This window comes from Gopherus flavomarginatus, chromosome 1, assembly GCF_025201925.1.
Source record: "Gopherus flavomarginatus isolate rGopFla2 chromosome 1, rGopFla2.mat.asm, whole genome shotgun sequence".
In the NCBI taxonomy this organism is placed as follows: Eukaryota; Metazoa; Chordata; order Testudines; family Testudinidae; genus Gopherus; species Gopherus flavomarginatus.
This window is the reverse complement of record NC_066617.1, coordinates 54,009,895-54,036,863: the sequence shown is the minus strand read 5'-3', so window position 1 is coordinate 54,036,863 and position 26,969 is coordinate 54,009,895. Positions and strand designations below refer to the sequence as shown.

At 39.5% G+C, this 26,969-nt stretch overlaps 1 protein-coding gene across 6 annotated transcripts in view; it reads right to left on the bottom strand.

Moving 5' to 3' along the window:
* Window positions 1-26,969, bottom strand: part of DOCK4 (dedicator of cytokinesis 4) — a 423,715-nt gene that overhangs the window by 46,655 nt on the left and 350,091 nt on the right. For 4 of the 6 annotated variants that reach the window (XM_050935998.1, XM_050936000.1, XM_050936002.1 and 1 more), the window contains 8 exons: window positions 24,197-24,272; window positions 22,336-22,436; window positions 20,657-20,715; window positions 14,056-14,204; window positions 12,258-12,343; window positions 4,204-4,230; window positions 3,941-4,036; window positions 2,518-2,578 (listed from right to left, as the gene is read on the bottom strand). In XM_050935998.1, coding sequence (XP_050791955.1) covers window positions 2,518-2,578; window positions 3,941-4,036; window positions 4,204-4,230; window positions 12,258-12,343; window positions 14,056-14,204; window positions 20,657-20,715; window positions 22,336-22,436; window positions 24,197-24,272 — 655 coding nt within the window. The remainder of the gene's footprint in view (window positions 1-2,517; window positions 2,579-3,940; window positions 4,037-4,203; window positions 4,231-12,257; window positions 12,344-14,055; window positions 14,205-20,656; window positions 20,716-22,335; window positions 22,437-24,196; window positions 24,273-26,969) is intronic. The other 2 variants (XM_050935999.1, XM_050936001.1) reach the window with 1 other exon arrangement.

The window sequence follows — 26,969 nt, the reverse complement described above, 5'->3', positions numbered from 1 at the left end:
GTCAGACCGATGATTTTGCTGAAGACAACTAGCTGTGCTGTAAAGCTGTGACAGTGTGCACTACAGAAAAATGGTAATCTGAGACATTTTAGGAAGCAGTACAAAATGTCCACATTCAGTGGGAATGGTGTATTACAATCTACATGGATAGTATCAAGACAGTGAAGTTTAAGAATAGTAGTCTGGTCACATGAAACCAAAACACTACACTTAATGAAGCATGACTTTACAATTTTGTATATCAGTCACACTCTTGCTGCTAAGAAAATGTTTGAAAAAATATAACTAATCCATCATGAAGCTGTTGAAGGAGCAAGCTTCATTAAAGGCCATCCAGTAAATTATTGATTTTTTGCATTGCTCTGTGGTGGACATACATTTATTTCACCAGCAACTTCTCTTCCAAGCTGAAGTGGGGCTCTCATGCAGTTGAATGACAATAGGACTTTTCAGATTAAGAGCAGAAGCGCAGGCTTCCCTCAGCAATCTTCAGAAATTCATCTTGAGTAGCATGTTAGCCTATTGTGCTGACATCTCAGGGCAATTATGCAAGCTGAAACCTTCTCTGTGGTTGGAATATAACTATACTGGACATTATGGTGGGAACATTCAACAGAAACTTGGAAATTGGCCTTCGTGGACACAAAAAAGAAATCTGTAGCTGTTTCCTTGTTTCACCATTCACAAAGGGAAAGGGGCAGCTGTTCAAGAAACATCAAAATTTTAGAGAACTTCAGATCCAGGTGACCTTTGGGAGTGGGGGAGAGGGAAATAAGTGGATCACTAATTCCTTCATTCAAGGTACAATTTGACATGGCAGCACTGACTGTGCCACTGTAAGGCAAAATGAGACGCCTTTCCTGTGACAAGATGCCGCAATGAACTTGCTCTAGGCAGGAACTCAGCAGATTTTGGATGTTTCTTTGGAGGTTTATGACCTAGGTTCAGTGTGGACCCTGAAAGCTCCATTTCCATGTCATTTCCACCCTCCTGCTTTTGCAGGTCAGGTTTCTTTTCAATGGTGCCGATAAAAATGAAGTATCATTGCCTCCTGATGATTGACAGTGATTAAAATCAACGTATTTCCCCAGTTTAACCTTGCGCAGAACATCTTTTGAGAGCATGATGGGCTCATCCATCATAGTGTTTTAAAATTTGTGTACTTTCTGCATAATGAAGGTTCACCTTTCACACTCTAAAATTAGTTAATTCTTGGAGTATGTTAGAGATACATAGTTTTGCTTACTGATTGTTAGGCTATGGTTGTCCCAGTGGAGGGAATCACAAAATATTTCTTAGCCTGACAAGAGATCACTAGTTGTGAAATCCCATTCAAAGATGCTGTTAGAGTATTCCATGTTTGTTTTGTTCATTTTTGTGTGTGTTCATTCATTCTATATAAATTATGGGTCATTTCTTGTAGTAAAAATTGACTTCAGAACACAAATAACCAAAATGTTTTTACTTCTTTTTAAACCATGCTGGGTAACCTGGTAGAAAGCAAGTTGTCCTATAATCAAGTTACATATACTGTTCCTATTTTGAAAGTATTGTGCCCATATAGAAGAAATCCTTCATCGTTCAAAAACTTCTCCAGGAATACCTAATAATTAGATTTGTCTTTGTGCCCTATAATTCTCAGTTACTACTTAAAACAGCACAGTTGCACTGTTTCATAACAAAACTTGAAAATTTCTGAAGTTCACAGCCTCTCAATAAATCTTGGTCTAGGATCAAAATACACCTCACTAATAGGCAATAATTAATAGAAAATAATATTAATAGGGATTCACAATTTGCACAGAACATTCTTGGGATATTGGATAATGGGAGGGTGTATCTCAAACCTAAAATGAGATAAAGGCCCATCAAAAGTGAGAGCAGCAGGCCCAGAGGAACATTTTCTAGTTTTATTAAGAGGGGAATTGGTAGAACAACTCCTCAAAAGACATTTTTTCATATATAAGAGTAGCTGAGACCTGTTGCTGGGAAAAGGAGAGGACAGAGGTAGGAATCCAGGTGAGTTTTGTTGTGTATTTTTAAACAAGCCACAGAAACTAATCAGATTTACAGAAATGTACAAATCTTTGGTTTGAATTTTCTGTGAAAGTTACTTTCTAGTAAGATTTATTAAACGCCTATGAGCTGATACTAAGGGGATTCTCACTATGAACACGGAGGATAAAGCACAAGAAAACTGTATCAACTTCATTCTGAAATATCCTGAACTTTATCCTATTCTATTAGGGTCTAGCTATTGTATCATATCAGCAACTTGTAGTCATACCATCAAATTATATTATAGTGAACTATAACAGTATGTATTTAAATATCACCCATCTTTGACAGCATAAATATACTTTCTGAATTCACTGGCATTAATTACACCTGCCATTTGGAGTGTACTGTGCATTGAGAAGTAGGTTAGTAAAAATATACTTCTCATACAATGTATAGCTTTTTATTATGTAAGGTTAATAGCTTGAGTATAAAAGAGATAAAGATTATTATACAAACCAACAGGCTAACAGTGCAGCCAATCTTTTTACCATCCACTTCTCCTATTTTCATGCAGTCCCTAAAATCAAAATGTAACAGAAGTCAGAACATCTGCACTGTAGGACAATACAGTTTTCCCCCTCTGAACTAGGAACACATTTCATAAAACAGAATTAAGTAGACGCAAACTAATTAAAACAATTCAGCCTCAGGGCATTTTGCACTGCCAGAAAGCAGATCCATATGTGTTTGCCCTTATGTCTCCTTTTTCTTGCTTGCACAGGCTGTATATCCCACCTCTAGATCAAAAGTTAAGATAAAACTACTCAGGGCCGCTAATGACAACACATGAAGAAAAACAGTACAAGCATGACAGCCTTGCATTAAAATGATGGAAATTACTCTCACACAGTTACTAAGGAAAAATAAAACTGCCATTGAATGCAGAGCTTTGAAAGGTGCTGGACTGACAATCCAGGAGATTGAAGTTCTATTTATCCAAAGAAGAGATGTAGCACTAGCATTTATCTAGAAGTTAAGAGTTCAGTCTCCATGACAACTAAATCCTTCAGCTTTTCTCAAACTGTAAATAAGGATGACAACTGTGATAGATTTTGATGCGTGGACCCTTCCCTTAGGGTCTGGAAACACAGTATCAGCCCTGGAGGTTCAGACACTGGACTGGGACTCAAGAGATCTGGGCTCAATTACTGGTTCTGTCACAGACTTCCTGGGTGATCTTGGGCAAGTTATCCTTTGTGCCTCTGTTCCCCATCTGTAAAAATGAGGGTAATAATACTTCCTTTCTCCCTCCTCTGTCTGTGCTGTCTATTTAGATTTAAGTTCTTCAGTCAGGAATGGTCTCTTGTTATATGTACCTGTAGTGTCTACCACAATGGGCCTAATTTTGGATGGCACCTCTAGGCACTACTGAAATAATATTAACAATAATTTCATTTAGGCTGTGAAACAGCTGTTAGATGATGACTTCTGGTCACTCCCAACCCAGAGGCGTATTTGAACTGGTAACTTGGGCCACGTCCAGACTAGGGTATTAAAATCGATTTCAGATACGCAACTTCAGCTACGTGAATAACGTAGCTGAAGTCGAATTTCTAAAATCGAGGTACTCACCCATCCAGACGGCGTGGCATCGATGTCCGCGGCTCTCCGTGTCGATTCCGGAACTCTGTTTGGGTTGATGGAGTTCCGGAATCGATGTATGCGCGCTCGGGGATCGATACATCGCGTCCAGACTAGACGCGATATATCGATCCCCAAGCAATCGATTTTAACCAGCCGATGCCGCGGGTTAGTCTGGACGTGGGCCTAGTGGTGGAAGTCTCCATGTTCCAGTTATCAAAACCCTGCAGGAAAATTTTGTTGTCAGAACTTTGAATGCTTCCATATTCTGAATATAAGCCATGTGACAATTACTCACCTGTAGTCCAGTAACCTTTCCATTAGTCGAGTCACAGTGGCAATTAATGAAACACCACTTTCTCTCCACGTTTCCCGCTCAATTTTCTTCAGGAGGCTGGAAAGAACAAACCCAAAGCAATTTCAACATTTATTTTTATCTATCACCATGGCAACCACTTTACTTTCAACAGTATCTTAAATGCCTCGGCAATGTCTGCAATATTCACAAATTTAATTTTGGACTCTTCTCACAAGCAGCACAATTTACAAACAACATCTTACCTAGGATAGGGACCAAACAGTGGAATTCTAATCCAGGAAGCATTGACAAAGCAAATGGATTTCTAGGTTAGCCATGTCAAAACCAATACACATATAAATATAATCAGATTTATAAAATATATAAACATTTTAAAACCTTAATACATTCCCAGATTTATAACATTTTTTGGTGTTCTCAGATTTCATTACACGCTAACTGCGTGGGTTATATGCTAACACTTCAGAAAATAGAAAGAAACAAAGACTAGAGCGGAGTGAATAACTGATTTTCCAGTTTGGTAGCTAAACCAAAATATATGCAAAATAATTGATTTTTTTCCAATAGAAACTGAAATTTTTTAGGTTTTCTTGATTAAATGGAAAACACAAAAACATTTAGTTCAGGTCCATTCAAAATGACATTTTCTAAATTAAATGTCAATTAGAAATGAAATATTAAAATTGTTCATTTAGAAAATGTCCGAACAAACTTGACTTTTTCCAAATTTTTCCTTTTATTTTTTATTCAGCCAAAAGTATTCACTGAATTCAACCTGAATTCACAAATAGTTTCAGTCTTCCCAAAACTGCGTTTTCTGGCAAATGTACTATTTGACTGAAAAACGTTGCTCCACTCTACTGAAGACTGTCATCTAGAAAAGAACATCGAGCATTTCAAAATTCCCTTTCAATGGGACATCCAACTTGTTAACACAGGTTTTTCCTCACTCATTGTACAATAGTTCTGCACCCACACAGTTTAACTGTAGCATAATTGCTACAGGAAAAGCTTTTTATTGAGAGGTAGCTTTTTAAAAAAATTCTCCTTTAATTTAACATTTGCCCACTCAGTACATGCCATTTATACACTGATAGTTTCATTCCTTTAAATATTAAATAACCAAAAGATTCTGAGTGGTAAATGTACTGTGCCTAATTCTCCTCTCCCTTATATTAGGGTAAATTAGGATTACACACTGAAGTGAACAGATTTCCTGGGGTAAAAGTAATATTGTATGGGAACTGGCAGTGACACTTAGAATGAAGGTGCCCTAATACTTTCCTTAATAAACCCCTGGTTTTGGTTGCTTATAGCGCTGCCAAGTTTGAACCATTTGGAATCAAATTTTCCACATTTCCTCTCTACCTAAACTAAGATTTTTTAAAATTTCAGCAAAAATTGTTCAGCCATTTCAGAGACCAGGGTTTGCGTAAAATAGGAGGTTTTGTCAATGCTAAAACATTTCCCCCCAACCGTTTATTTGAAGAGCTCTAGGGCCTCTGTGCTTTGGTACACAGATTTAAAACTAGGCATGACAGTGGATCCTGTCCCCATGAAAATCCATGAATATTTGGTTGAGTTAGGAGCCAGAAAAAACTACTATTTGCACATGCCCAGTAGGCAAAATCTCAGAAGATTTCTATCTGCTGTGGGAAGGCAGCCAGCTCCACTCACCTTCAGCTACACTGAACATGCTCAGCCCCACAGAACTCTTGTACATCAGCTTCACTGAGCATGGTCTCAGGCCTCATTCAAACTCCAATATACACAGTGCTCCCTATCCTTTGACATAGGGGAGGGTATACAGAGCTGGGAGTTAGGAAGAGACCTACCACTGTCTGGTGCTACCTTTGTGTACTTCACAGCCCATATCATTGAGCAAGGCATCACACCTCTATCTTAGGAGGCAGACAGGTATCATTCTCCCAATTTCAAAGAGGGGAACCTTAGAATTATAATATGGCAAATCCATGTCTTTCACTAGCCACACTGCTTTTCAGAATGAATGCACGAGCAAACTTAATTCTGGCATTTCCTAACTTTTGAATACTTACCTTTGCACCCTAACATTCTTTTAACACCAATTTTTGTATGTAACCTTACTTTAACTGAGATTATTTCAAACTAAATTTAAAAACAAGAATATTTAGTATGCTTTTAAAAACTGCAGAAGTCTAACTTTTCTAAAAAAGATGAATCTTTTGTATATCTGACTTACATAAGTTCTCTTTTTATATATATATATATATATATATATATACACACACACACACAATATACACTATACAGTTTCTACTTGAGAATGTATGAATATATTAAATGTCTTTATCCAAACAACAAATTGCTTTCTTCAATTTGACAGCTTACTGACTCCTCTTTTGCATCATTCATACTTCACAGATAATGCACAGAGAAAACATTCATAACAGAAGAGCCACTCAAACACATCCCCAGGCTTCTCACAGCAAGATCAAAATAGAATTTGAGAGAGATGACTGGTGTTTCAGTTAAGCTTCTGTTCTTTCCTGCATGTTGTATCACAGGGGTAGGCAACCTATGGCACGGGTGCCAAAAGCGGCATGCAAGCTGATTTTCAGTGGCACTCACACAGCCCGGGTCCTGGCCACCAGTCCGGAGGGCTCTGCATTTTAATTTAATTTTAAATTAAGCTTCTTAAACATTTTAAAAAACTTACTTACTTTACAAACAACAATAGTTTAGTTATATATTATAGACTTATAGAAAGAGATCTTCCAAAAATGTTACAATGTATTACTGGCATACGAAACCTTAAATTAGAGTGAATAAATGAAGACTCAGCACACCACTGCTGAAAGGTTGCTGACCCCAGTTGTATCAGAAACTCTGTGAACACTATTTTCTCCTCTGTGATCTCTCTATCACTGCTTTCCAGCCCCTCCCCATTTTTGTCTGACCTGGAGAATGCTTGCTTTCATCATTCAGTTCTTGTTAGATACTGGACTTTATGCACAGCACAGGTGAAGAGTGTTGTGAAATACTGTGCAAATGTGATGAACAGGACAGATAGTTCAGTGGAACCTGACTCCGCATTCCTGAGAGTGCTTCTACCTGGCCTCATTACTCCTCACTCATAACTGCAGTAACTCTAAAAAGGGGAGTATGATACTCGATGCCTCAGCACCATCCTTACCACTTTTTTACTCTGTGCTCTTAGAAACAAAGGCGTGGGTGTTAAAACGAATTAGATCTGCAGAGTGTGGAAGAACACACACAGTTCTTAATCCTGGTATTAGCTAGATTGTACACAACCACTTTGCCATATTAAGGTCTTATTGATGAAAGAATTGATATTTCCCCACCTGATTTGGGTGCTAAAGGTTAGTTGTCAGGAGTGAGTTCCTTCAGCTGAATTTGAGGATTAGCCAGACCTGCTTCCAGGCAGATTAAAGAGTTCAGATGGGTTGTGGTAGGATGGACTGATTGACTGGCCCTCTTGACTGGCTGAGGGGATCCAGCAGCAGGCAGTTTAAACTCAGCAGCAGCAGGGTTGCTGGCTGCTCAACGTGTATGCCCACAGTCACTATCACTTCTATGCCTGTCTTGGTTCTAATCTTGCTCCAGTCCTGAATATAAGAACAGCCATAATGGGTCAGACCAATGGCTGCCTAGACCAGTATCCTGTCCTCTGACAATGGCCAATGCCAGATGCTTCAGAGGGAATGAACAGAACAGGGCAATTATTGAGTGATTCCCATCTCCTGTCATCCAGTCCCAGTTTCCGGCAGTCAGAGGCTTTGGGACACAGAGCATGGAGTTGTGTTCCTTACCATCTTGGCTAACAGTCATTGATGGACCTATCATTCATGAGCTTATCTAATTCTTTTTTGAACCAAGTTATACTTGGCCTTCACAACATCCCCTGGCAATGAGTTCCACAGGTTGACTGTGCGTTGTGTGAAGAAATACTTCCTTATGTTTGTTTTAAACCTGCTGCCTATTAATTTCATTGGGTGAAATTTCATTCATAACCTGGTTCGTGGGTTCTGCGAAGGGGTAAATAACACTTCCCTATTTCTCCGTGCTATTCATGATTTTATAGACTTCTATCATATCTCCCCTTAGTCATCTCTTTTTCAAGGTGAAATTTCCTAGTCTTTTTAATCTCTCCTCAAATGCAAGGTGTTCCACACCCCTACTTATTTTTGTTGCCCTTCTCTGTACTTTTTTCAATTGTAACATACTTGCTCCAATCCACTTTAGCCCCACTTTCCTGCTTGCTCCTGCCTATGGCTCTGACGCTTGGCTTGACTCCTTATTCCTAACTCTGACCCTTGCTTCTGGTTCCTGGCTCCTGACTCAATCCCGCTTCAAGCTTACATTACTCAGGCTTCTCCCTCTAAATTTTCTGGTTGAGCATGTTGGGCATTACTATCCGACAAGTCTCTCTGTAACGCGATAACTTCTGACAACAACTCAATTCCAGAATTTCAGGGTCTGTTGTAGGCATTAGTAGGTAAACCTGTTGATTTTGGTGAGAATCAGAAAAACAGAAGAGGGAAATGGGGACAGATGGAGCTCCTGGCATCTGCTTAGCAGACCCAGCAACTTCAACCACTTGGTAATGGTCTATAGATCAATGCACTGGTTGATGGTAGACATTAACATCTTCCAGTATAGCAACACCCAATCTCAGCTCTACCCATCCTCCTAATATAGTTTAAAATGTTGACATCCTGAATGACCAAGACAGAAAGAAAAGAAATAAGATTGGTGGGGCATAGGGAAATGAGATGCAGGGGAAATGGTGTGGACAAACAGAACCCCTGGCATGGGAAGAAAATGGGGGACTTGGTATGGGAGGGAGAGGGAATAGGGGAACACAGTGGGACAAGGAGGAGAACACAGAGTTCCTGGCATGGGATGAGTGGAGACATGGGGGCACACAAAGCCTTTGGCATTGGGGGAGGGAAACGGGGGAGGAGGGAATGGGGCAGCATACAATGTCCCTGGCAGGAGGGAATGGGAGACACACAGAACCCTGGCACGAAGGAGGGGATGGGGAGCTGCAGGGAGTCCCTGAAATAGAAGGGGATGGGAGGGTGGCACACCAGGAACTCATGGGAGAATGGGGAGATACCAGGAGTGCCTGACAGGTACAATAAGCTGGCCCTCTATTTTATGTGTAGCCCTCTAGTTTAATACCACTGGAGCGCATCAGCTGCAGTTTGCAATACATACCATATAAAAATGAATGGCTCGTCCAGTAAGTTCAGAAGGTTGCGGTAATTTTCTACACATTATTTAGCATGAGAGGTTTTTGGAAAGGAAGGGCCTGTGTAAAAGTCATACATTACTTAAAAACTAAAAGTGAGCTTCTGATCTGAGCACCTGTGCAGCACAACACAAAGATTTTGTTCTAATTGTCAATCTTTTTGTAAAACAAACACGTATTTCAGTTAGATCCCTCAATTGTTTTTAATTTCAGATTAACAATTTAAAGGGAGATCAGGGGTTCTTTTTCTGTCTGGATTATATTAGGCAGCAAATACAGCAACTGGCCCTTAAACACAACAAAACATCTACGGCTCCGCCTCTTTGGTACCATTCATTAATGACTAAGCCCTACAACTATGTCACTGAAGTCACAGAATCCGTGACTTCCAAAGACTTCCATGACATTCTCTGCCCTGGGGCTCGAGCTATCAGCAGGCAGTCCTCAGACACTGCTGGCGGTAGGTCCCCAGCAGCTCCTAGTTGCTATGCAGCAGGGGGACCCTGGAGATCCCAGCCCTTGCGGGTGGCAGGGGGATACCCCAGAGCTCCCAGCCCTTATGGGCGGGGGGTGGGTCCCCTGGAACTCCCAGCTCCTGCGGGAAGGAGGGTCCCCTGGCGCTCTCATGGGGGGACCCTGGAGCTCCCACGGGTGGGGGGGCTCCCCACAGCTGCCCAGCCATGGTGGGCAGTGAGAGGACCTTGCAGTGGCTCAGCCACGATGCACAGCAAGGAGACTCAGCAGCAACTCAGCTGCTGGGGGTCAAGGGGAGGGCAAGGGGAACCCAGAGTCCCCAGCCGCTGTGGGTGCTGGACCCTCCTCATTCAACATTTCATCAGGGACCTGTCCGTGATATTTACTAAAAATATCCCTTACAAAATCTGAGCCTTATTAATGACATGTTGGTGTCTGTGAGACAGCTAACCTCTAGTCACTTCTAAATCTCCCTGGATGATGCCTACCAAAAGATAAATAGCAGCAATGTTTCTTCCTTTGCATTTTATAGGATATTTAATCAGAAACATCAAAATCCCAAACATACAACAACATTTTAAAGATGTCCAACGGCATCTATAATTTGGCTATAAAACCATGATGTGTCTTCAGTGGAAAAGTGCTTATGGATTGCGCCAAAAAATTAAGTTAAACTGGGAACATGGAGATATACTGTTTTCTGATTCATGCTATCTCTAGAGAGAGAGAGAGAAACAGGACAAACACTCAAATGCTATTTAAATTGATATGCTGTGTCCAGACAATGCATGAGGATTATCTGTGTCCCCAAGACTCCATACAGTAATACAAATACTAAAAATTATGAGGGGGCAATTTCAAGACTCATATTTGATCATGTAAAATGAATGTAGTTCCATTTCCCAAAACAAAGCTATGATTGCTTGAAAACTGTGCTGGCGCTTTCCACTTCCTTGAACTGATGTGCACATCATTTTATTATCACCTCAGTCTAATCATATGTGCATTATTTTTAAATCAAGGAGGCATGTGAAAAACCCTCCAATAATAGCTGCTTAAATTGATGATGGAAGAAAATCTCAGACTCCTTGACACTAAGAATCCGATCCCTTGAAATAATGATTACAAAGCTTTTAACATTTTCAGGACTCCTTTTCTCAAATCATGTGTTACACTAGTGTCCTCCATTTTAGATCCATAGGCACATATGCCCCCAGTCAGGAAAAGTACTATGAGACTTCTTATAAATTAAAATTACACATAGTTATTCTTAACTAACTGGGTTTACAAAATGCTTTACCCATTCTTCCACTACCTTCTTAAATCTATCTCAAAATCAACACTCAGCTTTTTCAAGAATTATATTTCAGATACCAATATATTTTCTGAGATCACTAGAAGTCATTTCAATCAGTGAATGACACACTTGCGCACTGGATTAAATGCAGGCTTTGTAACTTCATAAACGAACAACTTCTTTAATGCTGTTGTCTTAAAATCACATTAAATTTCTGAAAATTTTCTTAGCTTTTATTATTTTTACTTCATCTAACTTAATGTTGAAAGAATGATCCCTACACAAATTATCTTTTACTATACTCTTCAGCTGTAATTTCACCTAATAAACTTCCCTTTCCTTCTCTGTATGTTATGGTCAGAAGCATTTATTTTGGTACTTTTTTTCCCCCACAATGGAATTAGAGTATTATCTGCTTGGCATATGTACCAACAAAAAGACATAAATGCAATTGTTTTTAATTCTAGAGCAATAAAGCTAAAATATCACTTTTCCCTTCCACTTAAAAAGGATGAAACCTAATAAAGAAAAAATACTGTATGTGCAATAGTACTGGGAAATACACAAATAAAATGGAATCCAGTGGAGGAATAATATATCTTGCTCTAAAGTGACTACAAATAGGTCTCCCACATCATTGGCATTGAAATGGGAGGGAGAAAAAATCAGTTCATGTTTTTGTGTCCATGATGGTCACCAGTTTCAGTCAGCAGGGCTAACACAAGGGCAGTCCTCCGAGTTTCATTATCAGGGAAGCATTTGTCCTCTTTCACCACTAGATTCTAATGTTCTGAACCAAAGACATGCCAATTACTAAAACATGCAATGTCTCATATAATAATTCTAATCATTCTGTAATCCATCAGGAAATCAACAAGCGAAACATTATTTGTACAATAGCAAATGTTGGTCAGTTATGAGAAAGATTTAACAAACAACTATTTATTAAGTTCTTGTTTTACAAATGCGATGTACAAAATTCATGTTCTAACTGCGTCCCACCCACTTACTAAGCATTTTTGGCTTTTCTGATTTTAAAATTAGAGTGATAATAGAGAACAGTTTATGGTATAACATAGACACAACTAGTCATCAAAGATACAATAAGATACATTACTTTATTTAGGCAACGAGCCTTTATTTCACAGGTTTCAAAAAAAGCATTCCAAGATGACAGCTCTTTCTGCAGTTTTTGTCTACAATGATATTTAGCAGCTAATCCATCAAATTGAATAAATGAATGAATTAAAAACCAATTTATTACTCACATGCTGTTGAAGAGCTCTCGGTACGTTTCGTCACCTTTGCCTTCTGACATCAAGCTATCCAATTTGTCAATCAGTTTCGCCTCCACCTGGAACATATGCATATAAAAGGCTTCTTTGTACTTAAATTATTGTTTGAGCAAATTGAAAAAAAAGGATTTTTTCTGTAAGAGGTTTTGTTAAATGGATTCCCTAGTATTATTGTAAAAGAAATGTAAATTTCAGGATAGGTTACTTCATTTTCTGTTATCCCTAAGGATTTTTTTGGACTAATTTAAATGAAGCAATGTGACTCTAAAACTACAGGCTGAGTAGCATTTGCTGCTGCTAAGGCAGCTATCTATTTATAGAGTCAAACAAAAACGCATGCAGCCCAACGAGACTGCCTGAATTCTTACTGCAGGGCTGCAAGAGCAAGTCATTATTTGGACCTTAATATAAAACCAACTCTCTCTGATTTCCACATCCCACTCTTTAAATCCGGGGATTAACAGTTTGGGGCTCATAGTTACTCCGACTGCTATTGAAAATCTACCCTGACTCCAATGTAGGGTGACCAGATGTCCCGATTTTATAGGGACAGTCCTGATATTTGTAGCTTTTTCTTATATAGTCTTCTATTACCCCTCACCCCCGTCCCGATTTTTCACACTTGCTATCTGGTCACCTTACTCCAATGTAATGTATATAGCAGATGAACTGAAAATCCGAGTCATCTGTCAAGAAGAGTTGGAGAATAAAGGTTTTATAGCTGAAAATCATTGCATAAAATATATGTAACTGTATTGATTATTGAGAAAATGTAGACAAGGTTGCTTTGTTTATTAATACATCAAAAGAGAATAACCTCCCCTCCGGCAATAAAGATACTTAGTGACTGAAAAACTAGAGGAGAAACTAGTCTATTATCGAAGTGCTCTATTAAATCATGAATCATAATTACAGTGTACCTTTAAGCCAATGATCAATACAGAGAGAATCAGAAAGTCAGTCCTTTGCTTATGCAGAATCTGTTTTTCAATTAGCCCTCATCAACATTTTTACAATTATTTTAACAATGTGTTTAAAAAATGTGATGGAAAAAACCCACTTACATCACATGCTTCTCCATTCGCATAGTTTGTTTTGTGTTTCCAAATACTCCAACTGCTCCTACAGCTCCCACTCCAATCCTGATCATTGCCTGAAACTAATTCAAATACTTTCTGCTTTGCTTCATTTGAAACAGCAGGAAGCAGAGCACAGTGAAGAGGTTTGAGGCAGCCTGAAAGAACTGAGTGGGAGCCGAAAGAGCAGATGGTATACTTAGCAGTTCCTTACTTGATGCCTAAGCTGGTACTTGAGAAGCAAGAATAGTTGGATACTTGCAGAACTTGGTTTCTCATAAAAATCAGTCTTTTGCTGGCTGGGCAAACAAATATCAGACATTATGTCAGTAAGCCATCACTGTATCGTTCTTGAGTTTCTTCTTCATTATTTTTTTTTTCCAAATTATATTACTAAAGTAGAAAAATAAAACAACCCCAACAGGAAGATTTCAATGGGGCTAGAATACCCCATCCCCATCTTAAATTAGCCGCACCAAAATATTGAACAGACAAACACACAGAGAGCTTAGAGAGCCAAAGGGTCTTCAAGAGCCATTAGCCTAGAATCCTACCATCTTCCCTCAAATGAAGGTTGTCATTTCTCCATCTGCTCCATCACAGATTCCGCTAACAAGTTAATAGTTCAGTGCCAAGGCTGCCTCAGAAAAATTTGAATGTCAATCTTCCCTGCTAAACAGCTTCACACACATTACCTGTTTGAAGTTGCCACTGCGCCTTTGTTCCCAATCCATCATGTCATGGAAAATGGGGATCATTACATTCCGCAGGTCAGGCTGAGGTATCAGTGTCACTTCTAGGAAGGGGCCAATGAGAGCTGGGATGAAGTGAAGTTTATGTTCCCCTAAAATTAAAAGGAAGCTGAACGTGAATTGGGTTCACTCTTGGGTGAGTTACCAAATGATCCAAATTAAACAACACTGTATGAAGAATTATGAAATGGCATTCTAAATGTTTACAGTTTGGTTGGCTGATAGTCCATGCCAGGCATGGACTATTTCTCAAACACCAGGAAAAGGAAGAGGAAAAGCCATAGAAAAGAGCTGAATAGAGGATCAGCCTGACGCATCACCTTTTACAATGAAGTTCTGAGCTCATGAATGATGTTGGGTTGTTCACTCTTGATGCTGTTTTTTTGGCAGGGAAAGAGGGAGCAGTAAAGGGTTCAATGGGCATTGCTTTATTTAAAACTCATAGACTCATAGGTCAGAAAGGACCAATCGGATCATCTAGTCTGACCTCCTGCACAAGGTAGGCCACAGAACCCCACCCATCCAATTTTATAACAACCCCTATCCCAGGACCGAGTTATTGAAATCCTCAAAAATGGTTTGAAGACCTCAAGCTGCAGAGAAACCACCAGCAAGCGACCTGTGCCCCACGCTGCAGAGGAAGGCGAAAAACCTCCAGGGCACCTGCCAATCCACCCTGGAGGAAAATTCCTTCCCGACCCCAAATATGGCGATCAGCTAAACCCTGACCATGTGGGCAAGAGTCACCAGCCAGCACCCAAGAAGGAATTCTCTGCAGCAACTCAGTACCCATCCCATCCAACATCTCCCCGCAGACCATTGAGCAGACCTGTCTGGTGGTAATTCAAGATCAATTGCCCAAATTAACGATCCTATCATAACATCCCCTCCATATACTTATCAAGCTTTGTCTTAAAGCCAGGAAAGTCTTTTGCCCCTACTACTTCCCTCGGAAGGCTGTTCCAGAACCTCACTCCCCTAATGGTCAGAAACTTTCGTCTAATTTCAAGTCTAAACTTCCTAATATCCAGTTTATACCCATTCGTCCTCATGCCTACATTAGTACTAAACTTAAATAATTCCTCTCCCTCCCTAACGTTAACCCCCTTGATATATTTATATAGAGCGAGCATATCCCCCCTCAGCCTTCTTTTGGCCAGGCTAAACAAGCCAAGCTCTTTGAGTCTCCTTTCATAAGGCAGTTTTTCCATTCCTCGGATCATCCTTGTAGCCCGTCTCTGAACCTGTTCCAGTTTGAATTCATCCTTCTTGAACATGGGACACCAGAACTGCACACAGTATTCCAGATGGGGTCTCACCAACGCCTTATATAACGGTACTAACACCTCCTTATCCTTGCAGGAAATACCCCGCCTGATGCATCCCAAAATCGCATTTGCTTTTTTAACAGCTGTATCACATTGGCGACTCATAGTCATCCTGCTATCAACCAGTACCCCAAGGTCCTTCTCCTCCTCCGTCGCTTCCAACTGATGCGCCCCCAACGTATATCCAAAATTCTTATTATTAATTCCTAAATGCATGACCTTGCACTTTTCACTATTGTATTTCATCCTATTTCTATTACTCCAGTTTACAAGGTGGTTCAGATCTTCCTGAATAGTATCCCTGTCCTTCTCCGTGTTAGCAATACCCCCCAGCTTCGTGTCATCCGCAAACTTTATTAGCACATTCCCGCTCTTTGTGCCAAGGTCAGTAATAAAAAGGTTAAATAAGATCGGTCCCAAAACCGATCCTTGAGGGACTCCACTAGTGACCTCCTTCCAGCCTGACAGTTCACCTTTCAATACGACCCTCTGGAGTCTCCCCTTTAACCAGTTCCTTATCCACCTTACAACTTTCATATTCATTCCCATCTTTTCCAATTTAACTAACAGCTCCTCGTGCGGAACCGTGTCGAACGCCTTACTGAAATCTAGGTAAATTATATCTACCGCATTTCCTTTATCTAAGTAATCCGTCACCTTCTCAAAGAAGGAGATCAGATTGGTTTGACAAGATCTACCTTTAGTAAATCCGTGTTGCAATTCGTCCCAATTACCATTGACCTCTATGTCCTTAACTACTTTCTCCCTTAAAATTTTTTCCAAGACCTTACATACTACAGATGTCAAGCTAACAGGCCTATAATTACCCGGATCACTCTTATTCCCTTTCTTAAAAATAGGAACTACATTAGCAATCCTCCAGTCATATGGCACAACCCCCGAGTTCGTCGATTGCTTAAAAATTCTCGCTAACGGGCTTGCAATTTCACGCGCCAGTTCCTTTAATATCCTCGGATGGAGATTGTCCGGGCCCTCTGACTTCGTCTCATCGAGCTGTTCAAGTACGGCCTCTACCTCAGCTGCGGTAATATCCACTTCCATATCCACATTCCCGTTTATCATCCCTCCATTATCGCAAGGTTCCTCACTAGTCTTATTAAAAACTGAGGCAAAGTACTTGTTTAGATGTTGGGCCATGCCTAGGTTATCCTTAACCTCCATTCCATCCTCAGTGTATAGCGGCCTCACTTCTTCTTTCTTTGTTTTCTTCTTATTTATGTGGCTGTAGAACCTTTTACTATTGGTTTTGATTCCCTTTGCAAGTTCCAGTTCAATGCAGCTTTTAGCCTTCCTCACTTTATCCCTACATGTTCTGACCTCACCAAGGTAGCTTTCCTTACTGATCCTGCCTTTCTTCCACTCCCTGTAAGCTTTCTGCTTTTGTCTAATCCCCTCTCTGAGTTGCTTGCTCATCCAGGATGTTTAGGGCATCTTTTGCAAAAAGGTTTTTCCCTTTTGCAGGTACAAATTGCTCTTACATGTTTGTGTCTCCAAATATGGTTTACTACTTGAGAGCATATTAACATTAGATGGAGGCACAAGTACTCAGATTTGCAGCCACCCTTCATTTTGGGGGCACAGAAATGGGAGTATAAATTTTGCCGGCAAAAAATAGATTTCTGGACTGTTTAGAAAAAAAGCTGATGCCTCTGCCATTAACTCACTATGTTCTACTTGGATGTTGTAGAAGGTCTCCAGATAGTAGGTAAATTTACACCCCATAGTATATGTTGCACAAGGAGGTGAAGTTAAATTAGGAGATTTACCCATAGCTTTGAATTATTTAGCTTCTGTCACTTGCAGAAAAATCTTTTGGATCTTTTTCGAGAGTTCTGGTCTGTTACAATTGCCAGATATGCGAAGAGGTTGAGAAGGGGGAAACAGCAAACAACAATTGTGGTGAAAGAACAAACAAGAAAATTTGTATAGAGCAAGATTTTCAAAAGCACCTCTGTCATTTAGGAGCACTAGTTCCAATGTAAGTTGAAAATTGCTTGTTATATATTTTCATTCATTTCAATGGAACTTGTGCTCCTAGGTCACCTCGTTATTTTTGAATATTGATTCCATAGTTAACTATCAAATTCAAGAGCAAAACCCCTTTAGAATATGATGCTTTATCAAATGTCTATACATAATTAAAGTAACCACCTTATACACTGCCAGCACCTGGTTCACCGTTGTGTTTCTCCAATTTACACCAGTGTAACTCCATTGACTTTAGCTAGAGTTACACAGATGGGAAATCAAGCCTCTAATGTTTAAAACTCTACAATAAATTTAGAGAAGTATTTATTTAATCATTCTTTGATTGCATAAGGTTTGTTAATTAATTGGTTTAGGAAATTAACATGATTTATTGTTGCTTTTACATTAACTGTAAGGTGCATAAATGAACTTTGCACACTTTTAAACAACTAAATCAATTTCTCCAGGCCTTAGAAAACATGCATCCAGAATAAAGCCACTTGTACAGGTATAATTAAATCAAATAAGCTTCTACAGTAGGTGTGTCCTTCAGCAGAGCAGTCCTCCAGCCTGTGATACAGCAGGGTTCCTTGTATGCTCCTCCTCCATGAATACTGCTTGTGAGTCACCTTGTTGGTGGCCATTATTTGGACATTTCTTGTTCCCTTGAGACACAAAGTGATTCCCACAAAAAGAAAGATGCTCTTTACACCAAGTTGTGTAGTTCCTTTGTTGAGAGGATGATCTTTTGGTGAATGCATCAGTTCCAGAGACAGGCAGTTTCTATTCAGAGAAGGAAAGGACCTTGCTCCTCCCTGTTTGTTAATATAATAAACAATTGTCATGTTGTCTGACATGATCTGATGATGAAAGGTACTCAAAGTATTCAGCCACTTCTGAGGTAGCTCCTACACCTGGTTGTTGTCAGGTTGGTTGCTGTTTTGTTCCAGCTCTGCTCCTGTCTTGCACTCAGCCCTGCCTTTGATTCTGGCTCCAATTCCTGGCTACCAACACCTGCACTAACCACTAGGTCAGACTCCTGTGCTAATCACTAGGCTTGACCGCCCACATCCTAGTCACTGACAGGTATGCTTCTTATGAGTACCTGGTGAACCTGTACTGGTGGAAGGAATCCCAGCAAACTTAAAGGTGGTGTGGAGGTGTGTCAGAAAAGTCATCATCATCTTGGATGAGGACTTAGAGGGAGATTTCTCACTTTTCACGTGAGAGTATCTAGTCTTACCTGCCTCAGGTCTCCTCTGTTTCTCAGAGTCTTTGACGTGCCTTCAGCAGTCCTGGAGTCAGAAATCATTGTGTACAAAGGTGCACTTCTCAGTATCTGGGGGGAAGAGGAGGGTCTGACAGGCTCGGGTTGGACTAAGGTCTCATTGAACAATCCATGATGAACCTTGGAAGCCTGAATTCATGGGATTGATGGGTTTGTTGAGGAAAGGATTGAGATATGTTACACTTTGAGAGGATATAAGCTTCCCTGAGACAGAGGCCCAGTGGCAGGCCACGCAGAACTTGAAGCTGAATTTTTTGTAAGTGTTTTAATTTCCAAACCTTGATCATCTTGATTGATCGGTCTTTCAGCCCTCATATAGATTGCACTGATTACGACATGCTTTCCATTCATATTTCCAAATAATAGGAAAAATACACTAGAAATGACATACAATAAATACAGGTCACTCAAGCTGAGCTCAGTGCACATCAGTGGAAGGGGTATAGGTGGCCTAATGCCAACTTTCAATCTCTGCAATCCAACATACACCCCAGCTAATTTCCCTGTGAGATGTTCCACAGTCCGAGGATCAATTGGAGTGTTGGAGCGTACTGCCTTGACCCCTTTCGAGTCCTGCCATGCTCCTTAACCGTAACAAGTAGGAGCGGGTGGAATAAAGGCCTTCCTGGATGGAGCTGATGCTCCTCTGTTCACTGACCAGTCTGTGATCCTAGCTGCGAGGCCACTGGCATACAGTTCTACATGGTGGAACAGAGACAGATGGGTCTCCAGTTGCTGGGGTCGTCTCACTTGCCTTTCTTGTAGACGAGCACCATCATAGATTTCTTCCAGGAGCTGTGAGGACAGTGGAACTGTTTGCATTTGTTGAAAATGACAGTTAATACCAGGCAATCGGGGTCTCGTTTTTTCAGGAAGTTACAGTGAATGCCATCTTTTCCTGGAGCTCTGTTTTTGGTCTTTGTAAGTCTGGTCATTACACCTTCCTGTGATGTAAAGTCTTCTTCCAGGCCCCCTGCATAGTCAGTCTGGTGTAGAGGATGAATGCATCCTAGACGCTGTGTGTCATTCTGGACACCTTAAAGTAAGAGAAAAGTCTCTTGGACGGGATTGCGCAGTAAGATGAGGGCCCACCAAGGATCTCTCTCAGAATCTTGGGGGCATTTGACTGATAGAGCTTCTGGATCCTGGATGCTGCTGCTGGATCATAGCAGCAACTGATGTTCCTTCTCCTCACTTCTCTGTTGTTTTTGTTATGGCTCCACACAGGAGTTCTGTGAGATAGTTGGTGTGTTCTCCTGAGTTACTTTCCTCCCAGATACTTTACCTGTCAGTGGGTATTTTTGATTTACAAGTCATGGGAAGATGATGGTTTTGAGAAAGGAACAGCTTTAATTAATAAACAAGAGTGCTCGAATTACTGGGATGGCCAGATGAGGAATACACACTTACTTACAGAATTTTTGTATGTACAAATGTAACCCTCTTGTCAAAAAATAATATCTATCATTTAGATTTTTCTTATCTTTCAGTATCTTGGAAAACAACAGTTTCTCATAGAGGAAAGAAGACGTCACAATGATGATAATGCTTTGATTTGAGCATTATGTTCATTCTCAGTTTTTTCAAGAAATAAATGGTATTAGACCTAGTGGACAACATTTGTATCCAAAACATTAGGTGAGTTTCAATCAAGAGGACTGGTGTATGTCAAACAAACTACTTTCATCAAAGGATCTGAAAACACTTTGCAAATCCAAACAATTAATTCAACTCCTTAACATTTATGAAAAGAATTAGAACTGTTTTCCAGGAGGACAAACCAAGAAACAAAGAGGTAGTGGCTTGCCCCAGATAAACCGGCAGAACCAGTAATATAATGCAGGAGTCTTAACTAAAATTCATTACATATTTTGTTCAACTTTTGTGTGCTACTTTGTTTCACTGTCAATCTTCATTGAGATTTTTTTCAATTCCTTACCTAAATTTTGCCACATGCTGAAGATTTCACACCCCATTGTTACCCGCATGTCACCATATCTGTGAAATATTTAAAAAAAACACTTAAGCAGAATATTATTTAGGAAATAATTTTACAATATCATATTATAATTTAGGTTCCTGTGTAGCAAGATGAACTGTGAGATTTCCATGCAGTAATGATTTTTCCTAAGTTTTGGATGGATGTAGTACACAGAAAAGGAAAAAGGAAGTTTGCTACTGTCCAATACATATCTAATCAAATGGCTTGTTTCACAAAGATACATTAATTTCCACATATTGTTAGTACAAACTCCCTAAACGTTACAAACAGTAACAATGATATGACAAAGTAGTGATACCAATCTATTCTCTTAATATGCCTTAGATTTTTTCCCTTCTCTTCCCCCCAAGATAACTAATAATTTTATTTTACCCTGTGATGTTCTTTTCTGGACACCCAGAACTATAAGGCACTATGTTACCGCTCTGTCTCAGCAAGCGTGAACTTCGCTGGAAATAGACTGGGTGTTAGACACCGTAGTCTAACTCATCAGCAAACTCCTTGAGATTCTGCAAGCCTAAACCTTGATTTACAAGTAACAATCACTCAACCCAGTTCCTGAGACATGTCTGTCTACAGTGTCCAACCCCTCTCACTGTGACTCTCACAGACATTATCAAGATCACTGCCTCCAAACACCCAGAGCACATACTAGTCTGTTAGCGTTGAAGCCTCATACTTTACTTTAATAGTCAGTACTGAGATGGTTTTGTAATAAAACAAGAATAAGCTTTCTAATAAAGAACAGAGATATAAGTGATGCTAAGCAAAAGAAAAAGAGACAAACAAAACAAAAACAAAACATACTTTCTAGTGTCTAAAGCTTAACAAATTACAATCCTGGTCTCAGGCAAATCTTTCGTATACAGTCAGTTCTCTACACTTCAACCTACATGGCTGAAGGAACCACCTTTCACAGTTTCCAAGAGCTCTGACTCTTCTGTCCCTTAAGTGATGGACAACTAAAATAGCTTTCAGCTCCCTTTATATTACCCTAAATCCACTATCTATTCTTCTAGAGCCAGGAAAGCTTCCTGGGGTGAAGACTCCCTTTGCCTCTCATTAGCTTGATGGCTTTGTTTAACATATATGTAAATATACTTTATTGTCCCTGGCCTGTAACAGAGCCAGTCAGACAGGGGAATCCACATTCCTTTGTCTAGGGGAGGACTGATTTACGCACTGCCTCCCAAACACATTTTAAGAACATATTTCCAGCACACACACACAATTCTTTATATACAACACATATATACATCACACAAATGATTTTCGAATCCAGCCTTCCACCAGTTTATATATAATACCTAACAAAACATCTTTTAAATACATATTATCACAACAGTGTGTTTGGGTAGTAAGTGCATCAGGCCTGATATGAGCCACACTATAGTGGGCCCTCAGCCAGTGGGCATTGAGGGGCTCTTTGGGTCAACAATTTTATTCTTGGGGGATTGTGAAGTCACATAGGACTTGATCCAAAGCCCATTAAAATAAGCAAAAAGACTCACCTACTTCAACGGGTTTGGGATCAGGTCCATATGCTGCATAATGCTGTTTTATAAAACACAATTGTTTGATCTGCAGTAATTTTATGGAACCTGACTGGTACTTACTTTTCCAACACCTTTTTCTTCTTGGAAGGTGTGAACATCTCCAGTTGCAGACATAATTGGTTTATAAAAATGACAGCAAGGTAAAAGTAGGAATCCCAGATCTACAATAAACACAAGATATTTGGTTATTTTCCATTTCTCAGCACTAACATTTTATGTCCACTCTAGGTGCAAATTTTCAGTTGTACCGCTTGTCTTATTCTTCACCAGTAGAGCTGGTTACAATATTTTTGATTAAATGTTTTTTCAACCAAATATTCTGCTTTGTTGATGCTGAAATGTTTTGTAGAGACATTCTAATTTTGATGATTTTTTGGCGAGAAGGTTTCTGGGGTCCATGCTGGACTCTCACAGAGACAATGAGAACTAAATTAAAAATCCAGCCATTTTGATCTGAAAATAAATTTTGACACAATTCTGTTCTGCAAAAACTTTCAAAAGAATTTGTTTTCTCTAAGTGGAATGAAAACAAATACAGAAAAAGGTGTACTCTGGGCAGCTCTGCTTGCTACTGATACAACTTGCAAGCATCAGTGATTACAGTGTCTCAGCAAGGCAAAGATTAAGTAAAGCATACTGCCCCATAACTGACTTCCGTGCACGTGCACGTGCACTGGGAGGATCAGCTGCTGAAACTTCTGTTTTTTCAAACTTTTGCACTGGTGACCTCTTTCACATAGCAAGCGCTGAGTGCGACCCCCCCCCAATCAATTAAAATACTTTTTAATATATTTAACACCATTATAAATGCTGGAGGCAAAGCAGGGTTTGGGAGTGGAGCTCACAGCTTGCCACCCCCCACATAATAACCTAGTGACCCCCTGAGGGGTCCTGACCCTCAGTTTGAGACCCCCTGCTCTAGGCCAGATTATGGCTGCTCCAATGTAGCTATGCAGGAGAGGAAAATAGGTGCAGGAAACAGTAATAACCGCTAAATAAGCCTGGGGAATAGCCCGTTAGCAGTTAATGATGTGGGCTTTAGCTCCTGCACATTGGCAGAGCTACACAAGGGAGTACTGGCTACATAGTTTCATAGTATCTAGTACTTCAGGCCAACATTCTCTCCAATGAGTCCTGAGGCGTAGCATGGACCTAGATTTTCAGAGATGCTGGGCATCCACAACTGTACTTGAAATCACTGGCAGCACTGGGTGCTTAGCACCCCTGAAAATCAGCCCCTGTGCCTTATAACATGGCACAGCTAGAATAATGCCTCCAAGCACTATTGCTTGGGCTGTATGCTCACTTGCCCTTTCCCCTATGAGTAAACCTCTTTGGAGCCATCACTGACCCTTTTGTTTTTAATCCCCTAAATAACACTCTGGCCATGGGTTATTACAGATATCACAGCTCATTGAACACAGGCTAATATCTTTAACAATATCCAGCATGACATATCATAGCATTATAATTTTAACAGTACATGCCATGTTAATTGGTCTTGAGAGAATTTTAAAAAAGATCTAAAACCATATTTTTGGCAAATATGCCAGGGAATAAGTAATAAAGTTCATTTTATTTTCTGAGATAATCTTGAAATACGAGCAGAACAGAAAATATTTTTTTAATCACGAAACCTTGATCCAAAAAACATGACACAGGTGCACTTAACACTTCAAACCAGAAGGCAAAAAAAAGCATCCCAAATACAAAACACACAATCTAATAATTTTTAAACCAATCTCATGAGTTTTGAACAGCTGAGACTGGTAGCACCACAGGAATCTAACAGCTCAGAAATTAGAGGTAAATTTAATCCAAAGAGTAACAACCCAAAATCAAAACAGCCACAGGATTGACAAGCTTTTGCACTACTTATGTCACTGAACATATATTTTGGGGGAGTGCACTCTTACAGTACCTTATAATCAAAGTTTTCATTTAGGAAGTTCTTACGAAGGGCATCCGAAAGATACAGGACTGTTGTAATAATAACACTGGTAACAGAAAAAGAAGTATTACCTTTCATTAACTGGAAAAATGTAACTTTGATTCTTTAAGTACTAGGTCATTTTTCAATAAAATAAAGCCAGGCACCACGCGTAAACTACAGTAATTACTATATTCTAAGCATATATAAATAATTGGATACCAATATGATCTGTTGCCAGAAAATACATACGTCAAGAAACAAATTGATGACGACAATATGTACGGTGTAGCTGTATGAACAGTGCTTGTAAAAACAGTTGTGGTAAGATAAAATTAACAGGAAAAATACATACCACATTATTGTGCAACCCAAACCACGTAGGTATCTTATAATCTCTATTTGGTCCTATCAGTGATCATGTATGCAATGAGAACAACTTGTTCTAAACATTCTTTTTAGTGTGTGCGTGAAAGAATATTTAATATTGCACCATTTGCAAACATTATTTACAGACAGAAGAGACAGAGACAGTAGTAGTGTAAACCACTGCAATGCAAATCTGCATCAATAATACCTGAAGGAACTACATCTCTGGCTCTCTGGACTGCCAACAAGAGGGCAGTGACACTGTGACAATGATATTTTACCATATTGATACTTATCTTGAGGATATTAATCTATCCCAGCTGGACTGAGATAGCCAAACTCGTTTCACATTATTTATCATTAGTACTCAGATGGTGGTAACTTTGGTGTAACTTTTGGTCACAACAGTGCTAACCTGGCTTGAATGAACAGGCAACAGAGACAAAAGTGCAGGTTTTGAACTCTATGAAGATGGAACATATTCATGGACCACCCGAATACATCCTGTCTGAATAAATCAAGATTCAGCTGACACCTGCTGTGCCTCTGTCACAATGCATCTCACTACATTGGGCTGCAGTACTTCGTTCTCATTTGTAATCACACAACAGTTTGTGAACTAACTGCAAAAGACATGAAAAATTGAAACTGAAGTAGAGCAAATACACAGTATGTAAAAGGCCCTTAAAGGGGGTATCTGAATAAACAGTGACAGTTCTAAAAAAATAAATACTTAGTATTTGGGATCTAGCATTTTTCATCTTAAAAATATACTGGATAGTTATTCCTCCAGCGCCTATTAGAGGTAGATAAATATTAGTGTCCATTTTTTAGAGATAGGGAACCTGAAGCACAGAACTTCAGTGACTTGCCCAAGATCATAGGAGGAGTCAGTGTAAAAGCCAGGACTCCTGAATTCCTCGATACCAGTCCTGCACTCGGACTATTAGACTATCCTTTACAGGAACCCAGAGGACAAAGACTCAGCAGGCCCTTTCCTGCAATCTCCATATGGGCTATTGGCATTCATGACTCTTCTTGGCTGGTGGCCTCATACACAGTACAATGTGTAATCCAATGGGTTTTTCAATGCTGTATCTGCCAAACCAACCTCTTATTGTTAGAATTTGACAAAGCAAAGTGACACATACTTAGATGCTCATAGATTTCCAGCCAAAATATTTGCTCAGCCTCTCTATAATTATCAATTTTTCTTCATGCCCTTATTGGTGGATTTAAGGTTTCAGAATAAGACATTTTTCTCTAAGTAAACTCAGAACTTCACTGGTTACAGAATTTGGGTTCCAGTTCCTAATTTGCAGACTGGTCCTGCAATAACGCCAATCCCTTTTTTTTCAAATCTGTGAAGTGGCTGAACATCTGGAATGAATAAAATCATAGATCTCTTTTGGAACGCTATCTTTGGTTCTCAAATTTCACTAGTTTTAGTTTTATGACAATTTCTAATCACAATATTTATTTATTTTCTCAATAACTGTACTGCATCCTGGCTTCTTATTTGTCCAAATATTGTTCCATGTTTGTCGTTCATCTTTGTAGCTCATTCAAATTCCCCTCTTAGCCTGTGATCTTAAAATAAAAAAATAAAATTTGAATATAAATTCCTGTGGACAAATGGCAAAATATTCATCTTACGATAAAAAAAATGACTTAATTCCTTAGTAGCACCAGCCATTGATATATTTAGAACTGCCAATCATTTTACAAGAAAAGACTCCAAATCTCATCCATTGAGTTGTTCCAGACACATATCAAGAACTCAAAACTTCAATTTTACATTATTCTGATGACATCCACAAGTACCCACTTGCATCCACTTTGCACTAGTATCCACTATAAAGCAATGCTTTCAAGTACAGCTTCTGATCCTCAGCTGGTGTGCTATTATTTCAAAATGAAACACAAGTACAGAAATCCTCAACAGAGAAAAACTTCCTTCACAGAGAAAAAAATTACATTCTCGCAGACCCATGTAGATATATTTATACACATACATGCTACAAAATTAGAATTGTGGGCAAGTATTTCATATATTTAACTGTTTAAGCCACATTGTTATATCACAAAACATACTTGTATCAAGAATTTATTGTACATCTCTCAGATTACAGCTAACAGGTGAGCTAACAGGATGATCCTAAGTGGTCATAATGAAGAAACTAACACTAATTTGACATGTTCCTTTCTTGCGTATCATCACAGCATTCCGGAATGTGCTGCCCAGATCAATAATGAGTTGTTTCAACACTTGCCATGCAGTTTTAAGTGCCTTACAATGCTTTTGCTGCTGTAGCTTCCAGTTTGCCTTTTGCGCTGTTTACTCACTTTTACTCTTTCGTTTCTTCTATTTTCATTGCCCAAAATAATCAAACAA